This window comes from Branchiostoma floridae, chromosome 5, assembly GCF_000003815.2.
Source record: "Branchiostoma floridae strain S238N-H82 chromosome 5, Bfl_VNyyK, whole genome shotgun sequence".
NCBI classification, from domain to species: domain Eukaryota; kingdom Metazoa; phylum Chordata; class Leptocardii; order Amphioxiformes; family Branchiostomatidae; genus Branchiostoma; species Branchiostoma floridae.
This window is the reverse complement of record NC_049983.1, coordinates 15,863,697-15,880,008: the sequence shown is the minus strand read 5'-3', so window position 1 is coordinate 15,880,008 and position 16,312 is coordinate 15,863,697. Positions and strand designations below refer to the sequence as shown.

The 16,312-nt window shown below is 40.8% G+C and overlaps 1 protein-coding gene across 2 annotated transcripts in view; it reads left to right on the top strand.

The window, feature by feature from the left end:
- Positions 1 to 16,312, top strand: part of LOC118415805 — a 54,872-nt gene that overhangs the window by 26,176 nt on the left and 12,384 nt on the right. The window contains exons 12-41 of one of the 2 annotated variants that reach the window (XM_035820635.1): positions 158 to 309; positions 760 to 915; positions 1,384 to 1,515; positions 1,787 to 1,904; positions 2,648 to 2,735; positions 3,402 to 3,485; positions 3,676 to 3,786; positions 3,926 to 3,998; positions 4,158 to 4,210; positions 4,592 to 4,736; positions 6,334 to 6,540; positions 7,550 to 7,609; positions 7,754 to 7,832; positions 8,366 to 8,456; positions 8,686 to 8,781; positions 8,973 to 9,126; positions 9,786 to 9,946; positions 10,540 to 10,705; positions 11,129 to 11,325; positions 11,462 to 11,557; positions 11,896 to 12,046; positions 12,201 to 12,391; positions 12,658 to 12,823; positions 13,239 to 13,429; positions 13,629 to 13,724; positions 13,932 to 14,088; positions 14,403 to 14,566; positions 14,913 to 15,078; positions 15,490 to 15,680; positions 15,998 to 16,093. In XM_035820635.1, coding sequence (XP_035676528.1) covers positions 158 to 309; positions 760 to 915; positions 1,384 to 1,515; positions 1,787 to 1,904; positions 2,648 to 2,735; positions 3,402 to 3,485; positions 3,676 to 3,786; positions 3,926 to 3,998; positions 4,158 to 4,210; positions 4,592 to 4,736; positions 6,334 to 6,540; positions 7,550 to 7,609; positions 7,754 to 7,832; positions 8,366 to 8,456; positions 8,686 to 8,781; positions 8,973 to 9,126; positions 9,786 to 9,946; positions 10,540 to 10,705; positions 11,129 to 11,325; positions 11,462 to 11,557; positions 11,896 to 12,046; positions 12,201 to 12,391; positions 12,658 to 12,823; positions 13,239 to 13,429; positions 13,629 to 13,724; positions 13,932 to 14,088; positions 14,403 to 14,566; positions 14,913 to 15,078; positions 15,490 to 15,680; positions 15,998 to 16,093 — 3,988 coding nt within the window. Of the gene's footprint in view, positions 1 to 157; positions 310 to 759; positions 916 to 1,383; positions 1,516 to 1,786; positions 1,905 to 2,647; positions 2,736 to 3,401; positions 3,486 to 3,675; positions 3,787 to 3,925; positions 3,999 to 4,157; positions 4,211 to 4,591; positions 4,737 to 6,333; positions 6,559 to 7,549; positions 7,610 to 7,753; positions 7,833 to 8,365; positions 8,457 to 8,685; positions 8,782 to 8,972; positions 9,127 to 9,785; positions 9,947 to 10,539; positions 10,706 to 11,128; positions 11,326 to 11,461; positions 11,558 to 11,895; positions 12,047 to 12,200; positions 12,392 to 12,657; positions 12,824 to 13,238; positions 13,430 to 13,628; positions 13,725 to 13,931; positions 14,089 to 14,402; positions 14,567 to 14,912; positions 15,079 to 15,489; positions 15,681 to 15,997; positions 16,094 to 16,312 lie in introns of both variants that reach the window. The other variant, XM_035820634.1, reaches the window with a different exon arrangement.

The window sequence follows — 16,312 nt, the reverse complement described above, 5'->3', positions numbered from 1 at the left end:
CATCACAACTTTTTTGTAACCTTTAAGCGAATATTTTGAAGTTTTGTCTTTTTGCACATTCATTATGGCACATCACATGGTATGGAATTGGCTGATAAATCAAATAGTAAGTACAGAAATCAATTGGACATGGGATACTCTTCTCGTACCTCCGCAGATGGCCGAGTCCTGATCCACAGAAACCTGCCCAAGCCGATGGAGTGGCTGTCAGAGCCAACTTTTCTTGGTTTGGAGGCGATGGAGGAAGCTCTCAGGTCACGGGAGGTCACCAAGATTCTGAACGGAGACAGCGGAGACTATTACACTATGGTAATGTGGTGCAGATAGGAAAAAATCACGTGAACATGTGTTATGCTACGTTTTAAATTCCATCAATGGCCTTTCTTTCAGTTGCTAAAAGACTTTAAGAGAAGGGTCAAACAAGAGGTAACATTGAATGTCTTTCATAAAATGTTGATCTAGATTATTTTGATATACGAACCCCTTCAGTAAGAAAACACCAGTGCTCATGGCTCTTAGATCAACATCATCGTCATCATCATCTTGTTCGCCGCATGGCAGTATGTACAGAAGCCGACCATCACTGACATTGTTTTGTACATTTTATGTTGGATTTGATTATGCTGGGTATAATTTGAAGGAATGAACATTAGATAATGACATCTTTATACGATTTTCTTTTTAAAAGTATCGATTTGCTCAAAACGTATCTTTGTATTTTCATCACTTCTGCTTACACTGTCTATGCCTGATATCCAGGTAAAAGTCCCCATTGCCCGTGGAAACGCCCAGTTTGACGGAGCCGTGACCATAGAGAAAGCTGCAACCTTCTACTACGAACCCATTCCTGACACCAAGTACAGCGTGGTGCTCTGTCTGTTCGAGGATGATGAGACCATAGCCATCCCCACTCCGGTGATTATCTCTCTGAATTAGTTTCCACTAAACTTACATGAGTCGATTTATGGAAGTGGCGAAAAATACTATGGCATGATTTGTTATGATAACGCACATTTCTACTTAGATAGACCGCAAAAATTGGACCTGAGAACGATAGAACCTACATTCTTTAATGAATGAATGAAGACCTTTATTGCACATTTTTGCCCCATGGGTTAAGTACAGGTCACATGGTCAGAATCTACTACTGAAAGTTGTCATATGACTCAAAAAGCTGGCACAAGTTGTCACAACTTGAGCTCGCCGCCACTTCTTCTCTGTAGTTTTCCATGATGTATCGTCTTGATCACAACATTGGTTCAATTGGTGATTGAACCACTGGCTGCACAATAGTTCTTCATCGTATGTTTTACTTCATTGCAAACCGACAGCACGGATGAACTTAGAATCATGGCAATATAAAACGATTTTATCTGGTCACAGGTGAATCCTGAAAACGGCACTGATGCGCTGTACCACCGACTGGACCTGCTGTACATGAACAACGCCACCGGTGATACACAGTTCTGTAGTCTGTATGGAGAGTACGCCACACCTGATGACTCAACTATCAAGGTATGTCAACATTCCAATAAACTCGACACATTAGCGCCACATTAAACTATATGTTGTATACTTTAGTGCATAGAAATAATGTCCTTTTGATAACCAGTATATACTAGAGATTATGCACCTACAACTGGCCTTAACATGTGTGTGTCATGATCAAACTACAGAAACATCTCACTTTAAATAGGTTGTAATATGTCAGCCTTATTCATCATAGTCACTTGTTTTAGAAATTAGTTGATGTAAGAATATAAATACATCCATTCTTAACTTGCAGTTCCCACCAGAGGCCTTTACTGATCCTATTAACTACCTGAACACTTTGGAGACGTTTGAAGATGTAGTGGACATTGAAATGTTCATCAATGACTTCACAGGATCCTGGGCCAACCCAGGTAAATTATGGCGACTGTGCTTTCAAAGTCTGTGCATCTGAGGACTGCCTCTCTTTTCCTCCTGTGGATGTCATTGCGAATCTGTTTTACACTTTATACTTTATTGTCCATTATATATTTATCAGAGATCGACAGTTTTCGGCAATCTTGTAGATTTATTTGGTCATCGTGTTAACCTTAATGATATATGTCAAACAATGCTAGATTACACCTTATTCTATGAGGCTCCACGTTGTTACCATCTGTGTACAACTTTGAAATGATGCAGCTCACTCAAATTTATATTGTAGATAACAAACGCCTTAACTAGCTCTACATGACTTAATATGTCAAGTAGATATAGAAGTCCCAACTCTACGTATTGATTAAAAGCCTCAACTTTCTCTTTTTCTCTCTCTCTCTGCTCTTCTTACTCCGACGGCCTCGGCAACCTTTTGTTTGTTTGTTTGAACCTTTATTCATTCATGAAAGCTCAAATCGGCCTGCAAGCCGCTTTTCATTGAGGTCATGAGGGAAGAGGCAAGTGTCAGACAAAGTATATCTGACATTATAGTAGTAGTTAATTTTCTGTTTTATGTACTTAATTGGCACTATTTTATGTATGTATTTGTTGAGTTCATTTATTTGTGTATTTTGTTATGTGGCACCGTTAGGATAAGTTTTTAAAACTTGAGTGCAGCGCCACACTGTCTTTGTCATGTGTTCTTGAGTAAAAAAAAAGGTTAATGTCCGTCTTTACACAGGTCTCATAGACGGTATCCGAACTGACGTAATCCTGTCTGCTGAGATCGAGCAGTACTGGAGGGAGAACGGAACAGAATCTGTGTGGAGGTAAGGAGTCCCTGGTGGCAATCCAGTGAGCATAGTTACGTCAGCAAAGTAGAGGGAAATTACCAAAGTACCATTAATACGGAGCGATACTGTACATTATGCCATACTTGTGACGCGAAAACGTTCGATACGGGTGTTCCGGACCGGATGATAACTTTCCGTACGGCCCGGGCTTATCACACGGGCTCCATTCGAATAAATCGAACTGTTTCGAGCGGGCCGGTTGGCAATTCGAATACCTGATTCGGACGTTGGAACATTGCTGTTGCAACACTTATTGTTCGAGGGCACCAAATCTGTTCAACTTCTGGCGCATTTTGCATCAAAACATGGGTTTTCTCGGGTGGGTATGACATAAATAAAATACAACACGGTGTATTCCGCATCACCCTCGGTCTCAGCCCTCCCGCGGGTCGGATCACCCTCCGGCCTTCGGCCGTCGTGCGATCCGACCCGCGGTCGGGCTGATACCTTGGGCGATACGGAATACACTGTGTTGTATTCTATATATATTATGGAAGTAGTAGTGGTAAGTTGTTTGATGATGAGATTTTATGACCCATATTACTGAGACAAAACATCAAAGTTTTAGAAGCACTGATGGTTTCAGTTTTGCTTTAGCTTTAGTATTTTCATTAGTCGTTTTTGTCTATTTGTCTTTGACAGATACTTCGGCACAGAGAACGGTGTGTTCAGAATTTTCCCAGGAATCATCACAGACAAGCGGTACGACCCGACCCGGCAGACATGGTGAGTCGTGTGGAGTGTTCTGACATCAAACCAGAATAGATCTGATGGATGGTATCGTAGAAAACAAACATTAAAGCGTGGTTGCGTTGGTAAAGTCTAACGAAATACTGTACCATTTAAAGATAATGTTAACAGAAGTACAACGTATAAAAATGACAAAAGTTAAACGTTTGCTTCGACTTATCTGTAGGTATGCGCGCGCGCTGAGCAGACCTGACGACTACACCTTCTCTCGTCCGGTTGAAAGTCCTTTTGGTGGCGGCAACATGGTCACCATCAGCAGAGTCATCTTTCACACTAAGTACTCATACTCATCTAATGATATCTGTATTCGAAATCTGTCATCACAGGCTAAAGGAATACAACGTATGTTATCGTTCCTAACTCTTATTGTTTTCCTCAAAAATAGAAATGATAACATAGCTGTTTATTGTTTGCAGAACTGAAGAGCTATTGGGAGTCATTGCAGCTGACATCACGGAGACGTACTACTACTCTATGTTGTATACTGAGGTTAGCGGCAATATCGTTGTTAAAGAGTCAAACGCTAAGTTGATTGGAACATTATAGTTTAATGAAGTCTTTTAAAGGAACTATAAGCGAATATCAACCTTTTGACCGTGTTTGGTCTTGAGCGAGATTCGGTGATAGCATTTTCCCTTGAAATTACAGATTCCTGAATGTCTAACTGATGAATATGACTGTTTCCTATTGGACGACAGTGGGTAAGTCTTGCTATAATTGTTTTAAAATAGACATACCTACACTAAAAAAGAGTTATCTAATTGGGTACACAACGTCACCTGCATTGATCTCTCTTTTCATAAACTGTCTGCCTGTTGTCTGAGATGATATCATACAATGGTGCCTTATTGGGAAAGCCTGGATCCTCCTATATCCTGATAAATGCATATATTTATCTACATTCATATATGATTTGGTTGAGTTAATCTATGGTATGCTTGATGTTTACAGTAACATATATCAACATATCTATCCCAATGTCGCTCTTATCGCCAGCCATTATGTTATTTATTTATACTATATTTGATAAAATCAATGGCTTGACACAATACAACCTCTTCCTGTCCTTTATTGTCTTTTAGCTACTTCATGGAGTCGCTGGACAACACAACAATCTACTATTTATCAACATTCAACAACAACACCCGGGACATGGAGCACGATCACCTGACTCACAGGTTCCCCTGGCTGGCAAAGGAACTCATCATGAGAGGAGAATATCTCAGAGTAAGAGAAGTCTGACTAATCAATATACACCCATATACAGTAATTCAAGGCATCAGCTCATAGATTCCGGCCAGCCCGGTGTGTATCTGATTGGTCAGAATTTGAATCGACTTCTCGAATTTCCTTCTGTTAAATTAAAAATTTCAATGTGAGTTTTGTTGTTCTAAAAAGCGAATTAGATTTTGGTTTACAAATGCAATCCGTATATGTAATCTTCTTACAAATGTGTGTACCAAAGAACAAATGTAAATTTTAAGAAATTTCACAAAGGAATTTACACGTATCATTATACAGCAAGGGATATATGCAGCATACAGGAGTTTGCAAGTTTGGGTAGGCTATATGATAATAACGTTAATGACCGCCAAAAATAGTTACTCAAGCAACTGGATATGGTTTTGAAACGGTCAGACGTTTCGGAAAGAATCCACTTTCCTTCGTCAGTGACACTGAAGTGATCTGCAAGAAACAGGTCTTTTATACTCTAACTATGAATGAAGACAATTTCAGATGTCCAATAGGAAAGGTTGTAAGACAATTCAGACTGAAGACAATTTGGATTCCAAAGAAAACTAAGCTAAGCCAAAGTCAAGCTGAAGACAATTTGGATTTCAAAGGATATCAAGGCTAAGACACAGTTAATACAAATGAGTCAATTAGCTCCTGTTGTTTTAGTTACAGGAGCTAAAAGTTTTGTTGGCGGGGGGGGGGGGTGCTATGTCCCAAGTGCCGGAAAGTTCCATACGTAGCCTCCCTTTTCTGTTGAGGGTGGGATTGTATATTCTCTCATATATGGCCTCTCTAACTCCCCGTTCAAACCAGCGGGCTTCGCGGTCTAGGATGTCGGTAGATTGGAGGTTGAAGGAATGTCCTTGGTTGTGTTGTAGGTGGTTGAAAATAGCAGAAGAGTTGCCGTTGGCCTTCGGTTTGCAATGTTCTTGGTATCTTGCTTTTAGTGGACGACTAGTCTCACCAATGTATGTGTTGTTACAGTTGGGTTCCTCGCATTTGAGTCTGTAGATTACATTGGCCTTAGTACCTTTCTGTGGTTTGTCTTTTGGATGTACCAGTTTGTGTCGGAGGGTTGAGTGAGGTTTGAAGTTAGTGGCGATGTTGAAGTTTTGGAAGATCCGTCTGAGTTTTTCCGAAACTCCTTGGACATAGGGGATGGTAATGTTGGCTTTCTTTCTGTCGGTCAATGGTTTGCACTTGGCTGTTTTCTTTGAGTGGTCCGAGGGTTTGAGGGCTTTGTTGAAGGTCCAGTTTTGGTAGCCACATTTGTTCAATGCACTTCGGAGGTGTTTGTGTTCCTCTGTTTTGGCTTTGCCAGAGGAAATATCCAGTTGCTTGAGTAACTATTTTTGGCGTATCTTATTACCTGGATGTCTAACCTACATCGACGTAACGTTAATGACCGCCTATTCCTGGGCTTATATGGTGTCACAACGCCTTGTCCTTTGCTATAACTACTTCATAAAACCACTCCGGTCGCTTCGCTATCTCGATGGTTTTATTCGGTTGTTGTCAGGCCCAGGCGTTATGACACCATATACACCTCGGGGTGGATCATTAACCCTTTAAATCAATGTTACTACAGTCGGAATGGTGCAACAACTATGCTACCCAGAATTCCCAGTTGTTTTACGACACAACTGGGTTCATCGGCCTGGAGGTCACCACCGGCCCGCTGTGTAACCAGTACGCCCTGCATCCCATCAACTCCACCAACACCTTCATTCTGACCCTGCACAACCGGCATACCTACAACTGTGATGACCGTCCTATCACGGTCGGCGGCAACCAGGTTTGGGACAACAGTCAGGTTGTACAGCTTTGCTTGCTTCGCGTGTTTGGGAGGAACTAGACTCATGCAGAGTATCTCACCATAAAGTCTGCACCACCTGGTCACGTCAATAGATGATATGTGCACCATTGACACTTTCACATCGATCATCAATTTCGATCATCACGTAACAGCACATCTGTTCGAAAAATTCTAACACCTTCACGTGCACCCAAATATCTAAATGCACCACTGCATGATACTGATTAAAGAAATAGTGATAACTGATGTGGAATATACAAATCTGGGTACTTAAAGCCTTCTGCAAAAACTAAAGCGTAGATAGATCCTAGCTTTTCCAGTAGTCCTCTGTAGCTTCCTAGTGCGCCAGTAGATCTGCCCCGTCACCATGACCTTCTTGTTTGATCCATGAAGCCCATGATGAAATCTCTGCAGTACCCAGAGTTGTATATTCCTGTGGTGTCCTCTGCATTGTCGAGTCCTTTCAGTAGAAGATCACTTCAGATCACAACGAGATAATGTAGAAATGTTTTCACCTTAGACATCAGCACCTCTTTAAGTAGTCGTACAGCGTTGTTGCATGCGGTAGCGTTTGCGTACCATGTCGTGGATGAAGACCTAATTGAGAGTCTCGAGTTGATGACTTGGAGACTTCTTGGTTGGCCTTGGATTCCGGTAAGGTTGTAACTAACTGTTTGATACAAAAGTATGAATGGAACAGAATTTGTAAATAATTACCTGGAGGAAATATAATGATGAATATATCATAGATGTAGAGACATATTCTTGATCCTGAAGTTGGTCATAAGGGTGACATCTCAAAAGGGACATTTGCTTACAAATAGATTGAGTCACAAATTTTTTTGTTAAATCCTGAAGACTGAAAACTAAAAGGATACATTTGACATTGAGATTTCAATTTGGGTTTGTGGGTATATGATAATTGATTACTTAATTAATTATGGGTTTGGTACACATCTAACTAATACATATTGTTATCTCTTTGTAGAATTGTTCCTGCAATGATATTTGTCAAACATGCAGTACAGAGGAACTACAAGTTTGTCAGGTAAACTTCATGTCTTGATTCAGAGAAATAAGGGTCATAATGGATATAAATCATGCAAAACTCACTCCTTTCAATAAAGTGCAGATTCCGTCCACGATAAAATATTGTCAACGAAGCAAACCTTTGATATCTTTTCTGTTTCAGTGCCCCTGTATTTGCGACTGGAACTACGAGTCCTGTACTAATGAAATCCTCCGTCTTCTGTCCGACATCCCCTGTCCTCGTGAGTAGAACCAAATTAATGCAACATTTTTCTTGAGGGCAAATCCATTTTTTATACGCGCTGCTTGTTGTTTATGAAAACGTTAAAACAGCAGTATTCATTGATAGATATTCAATCATTTGAATCTAACATGACTAATGGTAGATGCTTCCTGACTACCTTCTTTGATTCTTGTGTTCATGCAGTGCTATGCTAATGCTTTGCTTGCGCAATCACCATTCGCAGCCATAGTAGTCTTTTGCACGTACATACAAGGTGACTTTGCTTTCCTCATTCTAAAATGCAACAAGTCTATTGCAGGTAGATGTAGACAACACCCCACCTGTAGCATGTAACTGCTTCCGTCTCTCCTTGCCCTCCCGTAGAGTATGCTCAACTCGCTTGTAGGTCAACGCCTTCCTCTCTTTTCTCTTTAGGTAGGCATCGCTTTACCTTCATAACGTGCCATTCTATCAAGCAATTGCAAATAGTGGCTTGTTTTAGACCTGTATTTGGTGAATGGTAAAATAACAGTATTAAGCTTCTACGTTTAGCCCCTCCCGAGGACCTGACGGCTCGCGGACCAGGACCACCATACCCACCTGAACCGGAGGTGGAAGAGTGTGAGGAGAAATGTAGCGCACAGTAAGTTGTTTTATTTCCAAAGAAGTTCTTCATGATAACCATAATTACTTGCAGTTGTGTATATAATAAAGTACCGATAGACCCCTTACATAAAACTGGTTGGTAAATTGTATGCAATGGCACGAGTGCCCTTTGCTGCAATGCTACGAATGCAAGCCCTGGACACATGCCCTGGAAAGTGTTTAGTGCATCTAATATGCATAAAATGCTCGTTTTTCGTCTGTCACAGATCAGACAACATCACCTGTGAGGCTCTTCCACACTGTGTCTGGTGTGAAGAGTTGGACTTCCCTGTCTGCACGGAGATCTGTCTAACCAGGGAAAAGTAAGCTTCTAGTTTGTCATTCTTTGATTTGATTTTGTTTATCATATGAGTACGGAATCAACTGGCAAATAATGAAAATTTCATTCTGCGCGGTTTTCGTTTTTACTACTGACGATGTATACATGAACTATTACAGTAAGATGTTTAAAGAGCTACTACTTCTGACCTATCCCTGACTTGTTTCTCTCCAGGTTTCCAGTCTCCGTGTTCTTCCCATGTGTGAACCTGACGGAGCTGTCACGTGACGAGCAGGAGGAACTGAAGGAGAATCTCTACCTGAGGGTGGTCCAGCTGCTTCCCAACGTCACTCAGGAGGCCATCAACTTCCCGGAAAACGTGACAGATGTGAGATCTCAGCTGATTTGGTCTAATCTCATTTGCACTTTCATGAATATCTAGCATTACTCATCCATTATCTTATCTGTAAGGTGTTAGTCTTACCTGTAAGGTGTTAATCTTACCTTTCTATTATGTATGACCCTACCTGGTATCCAAGTACAGTACTTAGATCGCCCCATCAATCAATAAGCAACGTTTATCATGCTCTACTCATTCAAATGACTGTATTGATGCCGATCTCTCTAAGAGATACACTTCTTTCTTATCATGGTATCATTACAAAGTTAGAAAACATGCGGGTCATTGGAACTACATTAACCAAACGGTGTATTAATTGCTGTGACTAAAATCAGCAAACATACACCGTGACGTACGATGGTGCGATTTGAGTGGTTCATAACCATACAGTTCACCCGGGGCAATTGTCGTATTGCGGTCACTTGAGTGGCGCCGAATGGCAGACCCTTGCGATTCAGTCCCGCTGGGTGATAATCGGTTCCTAACGCCCCCCTCAGTGCTGTACGACGTCGCCCTGGTAGATGAAAATCTTTCAGCTCAGCTGCTAAGCTGAGGTCAGCGCAGACATGGAAAAAAAGAAACGGAAACAATAGACTTTACCATTGATCTTTATTCAATCCAAACCATACATTTTCCTTTAACAACAGAACGCCATAGAGTTCACGCTGCAAGGTGAGATGAACAGTCCCCCTCCTGATGAATCCATCGCCCTACTGCGGCAGCAGACGAGCTGGAGACAGAACTTCACGGTGGGACCACACCGGGATCCCGCCATGTTCAGATCCGCAGACCCGGAGGACTACACAGAGTAAGAATCAGTTAGACAGCATTGTACCCAGAATAGGTGACCGTATTTCTCAAACTCTGTTACTACAAACAGTGACAGTTTTTTTTAAGGAAAGGTACATGCTTTCAAATTTTCGATTTCTGACACCACATCTTCTTCACGGGGAGTGACCTAGTCTCGATCTCGTGAGAGAGCACGAGACTAATTCATGCTTGCGCAGATAAGCTGCCCCCTCCCCCACCACCTCAAACTCTTAAAACAGATATGGACATAATGTAGAAGACCCCACATGTGACGTTACGCTTCTTAAAGTATGACTCACCATGTGCTTTTCAGAGTGCCTCCGCATATATTCCATGAAGATCAATAAAGACAGTCAGTGGTATTTCGTTTCGTTGGAGCAGGAGTAGACGACACAAGCGTCATTGTAGAATGTTCTTGAATAAAATTTCAATTCGATTATTATTGAGACCTAAGCTATTTATTAGACTGTGATATGTCCATCTTAGTGTAGATATATTGCTTGGAACTTTACTATTTGCTAATTTGAGCCACATGCAAAATCTCAAAATTACCAGTATTAAATTAGCCATCTTCTCAACTGACCTTTTCAGTCTGAAGATTACTCTGTACTTCAACAACGTGGACTTCACAACAATACTGTCCAACGACCCCACATCTGACACCAGGAGAAACATCGTGGATCAGATCACGGAACTGGTGAACAACACGCTCTCGACTGAAGTATCCGTGACTTTAGATAACATCTGGATGGAACAGGTATGGTTCGTTTTCAGAAGTATTGGTCGATCTTTAAAACGAATGAATCTCCATCTCCATAGACAAATTTATCAGTCAAATGTTCCTCTGTCAGTTTAGGATTTATATTACCAATAACAATTATATACCGTCAGAAGTGCTCATACAAACCCAAACCAGTTACTTTCTGTCTTACATATATTTAGTCAAACAAACGAGTACATTCTATTACAACAACGTAAAGAGGTACATATCAAAATTACGCTGAGGGTTTAATATCAATATCATTACACAAATAATTCTAATTACACCAAATGTTGCAAGACTTGATTTTGAACTTAAATATCCATACTATTGATATTTTGAGTCATTCATTTATTTCATTTTATTTATTCAAGTAGTATATCAATGGATAATTCTATATCCCTTTATTGTCTTCCTCAGAACTACATCCCATTCACAATAGACAAGCCCATTGACAGCCCTGTTCTGCTACTGGATGAGTACAAGAAGCTGGAAGAGAAAGTGAAAAATGGACATCCCCAGACCATAGTTACCGTGGAGGGTACAGACTATCCTCCTGATCACATCAGGGTGGAAGGGTCTTTCTACCAACTGTGTCCACAGAGCTGTGACCTGGGGTGAGTATTCATGTTTCTACTTTCATGACTTTTCCAATCTTATTATCATACACATATATAGCTGCCACAATTGTTGTCACTATCTTGGTTAAAAACGAACGTCAAATTAGTGCAATTTCTTACTTGTGCACCACAGGCTGTCCAAAGATGATTGTGACGACATTCCGTCCTGCAACTGGGAGGACTTCATACCTCCTGAAGACTGCTCTAGCAACAGCTACCTGGTGGAAAGGTAAAAGCAGAATGCTGCCATGCCAAGACACATAACATTTAAAGTCAATGTAGAATTCATCAATATGTTTGGCTTGTGCTTTAGTATAGTAACGGACAAAGCTCTGCAGCATATATGTAGGCTTGTGTGTGTTATCATTCATTCAGCGTTTTAAAAGCACTGCAAAAAGTTTGTAGATTGTTTTACTTCATAGTTAGAGAGTTGTAGTTGGATCGCTACCAAATAGAACCATAAAGAACACGAGACTGTCTCCTGGTCTAGTTAGATTTCCAAAAAAAATATATGTTGTATGTCGTGTCCCAGGAATAACAAGGATATTTCTTTGATGTGCCCCGCAGTTTTCTTCTGACAGCGTACTTCCCGTGTGATGACCTGACGATTCTGCCCCAATGGGAACAAGATCAAGTCATGGCCAACTTCAAAGTCAATGTTCTATCCTTGGTTCCTGGTCTTGCTGACAAGGCCATTCACAGCGTACAGATTCTGAAGGTAATATTTTCAGTTTTTTTTTAAAGACAGTGTCTAACCGGAATAATAAAACCTTATCTTTCCACTAATTACAACGGTCAAAAGACATCACCAAATCCAGTATTCAGTACCGCTGGTTTGGGAGCTCTGATATTATATATATATTCCATATCAGGATCCCAACTTTATTGGCAGCCAGATCAGCTTCACCCTGCAGGCCACCATGTCGGACCCGTACATCCTCGATACGTACAACTTACTTAAAGACGCTTTTAACAAAGTAAACCGTTTCACGGTGGGTCCAAACAGCAACCCGACCATGTACCTGGCCCATGGAAGCGGACAAAATTCCCTGGACTACACTGAGTAAGTAGATACACGCTGTGTATTTCCAGTCACCTGGCTGTAGCAATAGCCTGTCATTAGCTGATATCATGTACATTTGCGCATGTAATGTATTTTATCATGTTAACAATTATACTAACACATCTACCTTTAGTACTTTACCCTTGCAATTATCTGACTCAAACTGCTACTTAGTCTACTATAAGTTACCTTCAAAATACAGAATGATGTTTTTATCGCAATCCAACTGCATGCTCCTTATTCCATACTGCTTTTGTATTTTTCAGCTTGCGCATTGTCCTTAAATTTCGTCCCGGGACTGACTTCGATGCAGTCCTGCAGGCATCTCCTCTGACAGCTCGTGACGTCATCACCACCCAGATCAGAGCTCTCGCCTCTAGAACCTTCATCACATTAGTGGCGAGTACAGTCAGTGACATGTGGCTGGAGGAAGTGAGTAAAAACTAACTACAGCTGGAAATACTCATGGACACGAGAAGCGTCACTGGCATGTAATGCAAAATATTATTTAAGGATTATTATTTCACTATCACTATATATATATATATATATATATATATATATATATATCATAATGGCCAAGTAACCTACCTGTTCAGATGAGTCTCTACAATGATACAACACAAATAATTGTTAAAGCCATTAACGTCTTTGACAACAAAATTAGATCAGGAATATTGAAGAATGTGTGAAGTATGACTGTGTTTAATAACATCAATTTGACGATCTTATACACTGTTGGGCAATTGACTGATTTCCACGGTAACCTAAATTCACTAACTACAAACATACTAGTAAACATCATCCAATGAATAAAATATGCGAATCATAAACCATGTTTTTGCAGGACATCATCCCACTGATGATCCACAAGGCACCAGCCAGCGCCGTCAGTCTGCAGCAGGAGGCCGATAAGCTGGAGCCGGAAGTCGTCGCAGGGCGAGTCCGGGTGACGGTTGACGGGCGGACCTACACCGCCGTCTCCATGGAAACGGAAGGCTCATTCGAGACTATCTGCCCGAGACCCTGTACTGACGGGTGAGTGATGTAGTGGTCTAATCTCAATAATCAATCCTATTAAAGTGGTCTTAGATGTAATGTAACGTCGATTGACGTCAGAGATGTTAGAATATCATTCTTTTTTATTGATATTTTGGGACCTTTACAAAAGCACGATATTCTGACTCATCGCAGAAACTGAGTGAATAGATTTATCATATTTCTTTTCTTCGAACAGAACGGATGAGGCCGACTGTGTGAAAATCCCCGGATGTGACTGGGGGGATTTTGATACGCCACAGGTTTGTTCGGACAACAGTCTACTGGCCGACAGGTAAGAAACGTCTAAGTTGTACGATCTTGCCTACAAATTCCGTATATTGTCATCTTAAGTCAGTTCTTTACTTATCTTGCGTTTCTTGCACGTATTAGAGCATTGTAAAATTTAACACGTTCCTTTCTGAGTTTGTCGTGGAAAGGTGTAATTGGCTAAGAAAATGTCACTGAATACTAATAAGATGATTGTTATCTTTCCATGCAGAATAGAGATAGAGACATTGTTCCCATGCGCAGACTTTGAATCCCTGTCTGCACCACAACAGAGAGAGCTTTTCAGGGACTTCAAGAACAAACTGCACGCCATGTTGCCCGGTGTCCCTCAGAAAGCCATCGATATCAACTCCTTCAGGATCGTCGATGTAAGCAAAACAATATAGACCGCACCTAGTTAGAAAAACAAACCTATTGTATTGGTAAACGCTATGCCGCTATTGTATATTGTATATTGTACAGTTACCAGGGCTACCCCTTGACAGTAGCCTCAGGCTATTTGGGTACCTATACAGCCGAATAAATCAAATCAAATCACGTACGTGGCGGTTGTTAAAGTCTTCAGGTACATTGGCAAGCTCACATATTAGCTCAAAATACTTAAAAGATGCAAACTTTATATAAATAAATATCTATCTGTCCTGCGTTGGATATGAACTGGCTTTCTTCTCCCTCTACCCAGGATGACACCATAACCTTCGTACTCCAAGGCACCATGCAGCACGCCACCCTACAGCAGTACTACAACACTATCCGACAGGAGTTGGAGTGGGCACGTGACTTCCGCATAGGCACCACAGCCAATCCAAACAGCTACAGGTCACGTGGTCTGGACGACTATACAAAGTACGAAGGTGTTTTGTCATGTTGATAGAGATTTGATGGAAGGATGTTCTTGTCATCAAACTAGCCTTTTCACAATCATATCTATTCACAGATCTGTTTGTTGTTTCAATCATATTGTTTCAAGTAATATTGTTTTCTATGTGTGATAGAAGTTATAGTCAAATTTAATTCTTTTTTAAAGTCATTCAAATGTTCGTAGGTATATAAAGTGCAGGATAAATGATGTGTTTGCTGCTCCTTCTGCATTGATTTCAGAGGAACAACAATATAATTGGGTAGATTTAAGTCCAGGTAAAACTGACATCGACCTCAGTGTAAATGCCATATTCCTGATTTGTTGTTGCAGCTTACGTGTCCAGCTCATATTCAATTCCACATTGGATTTGGACCCAATGCTGGCCAACGATCTGACGCTGCGAGGCAAGATCCAAGTTCAAATGAGAAACAACCTCGTAACTGCAAGTATCACGCCAGCAGTCCTTGCGACACTTGGAGACATTTGGGTGGAAAGGGTAAGGCTCGACATGACCTTTGTGGCTGGTACTGAGAGGTAGAAGGACTGTTGCCTTCGCGTGCTTATGTTCATGGAATATATGGATATGCCATCGACATATGTAGACTACATTTTGCCTCTCTTGATACAACAAAATTCAGTTTTTTTCTTTGCAAGTTGGACATTTTGAAATGGTTGAAAATATCTTAACTCTGTTACTGCTTAATATGTTAAAGGAAGTGCCTCTTCTGTTTACGTATCATTCACAGGTACATGTACCAGTTACTGCTAATCAACAAGGCAAATAATCATGAAGTTTTTGTTGGTGTGAAAACTGTTCTTCCCTCCCCTTTAAAAACAGGGCAATCTCAAACAAGAAGTGTTTTACACTTCCGTTTTAACCTACATTCTATGATGATATTTTTCACAGAACGTCATTCCCTTCACGATAAGCAAGCCTGCAGATGAACCCACAGGTCTTCTGGATGAAGCAGACAAGTTACGTCAGACGATTGCTGCAAACTCTGTATTCTTCAACATCGATGGTGCAAGATGGCGGCCTGTGGACATGGTTGTCAACGGGTCGTTTGACGTTCTGTGCCCTCAACCGTGCCAGGATGGGTAAGGGTCACGTCGCTCAAATGAAAAATATAAGAAATTAACACATTTCTGTTCAATATATAGATTGACACCAAAGATCTTCGTGCTTATTCATGTCCAACTAGCACACATGCATGGGAAATAGCTATCTCTCTTTCCCATCATATAATTCTGCAAAAAAAGTTCCAGAAATAACCAACAAAATTAATTTTTTTTGGAATAGTACTGCATCAGTTCCTTTGTTGAAAACTTGCAGATGCGAATTTATTTTAATTGTTGAACAATTATTGCTTAATCGTTTGTGGTGTTTGTTATACTAACTCCTTTGATTCCATCAGTACTGATCGTGACTCCTGTACCCTGATCCCGGGATGTGATTGGGCGGATTATGACAACCCAGTCACGTGCTTGGATGACGCGTACCTGATAGAACAGTAAGTGCAGGGCTATGGCCATCTACATATGTACTTATTGTATTGTTCCGCCATACCGTATACTGTGTACTGCTGTTAGATTGTCTCATATCTTGTCCTTCATAAATAAGTTTTTACTGTAAACATATACCAGATTAATCTAAATGTATGGAGGGAGAAACATAGAGACACAGATTACATAGATAGATAAATGCGATATATAGGTATATGAAACTGAAG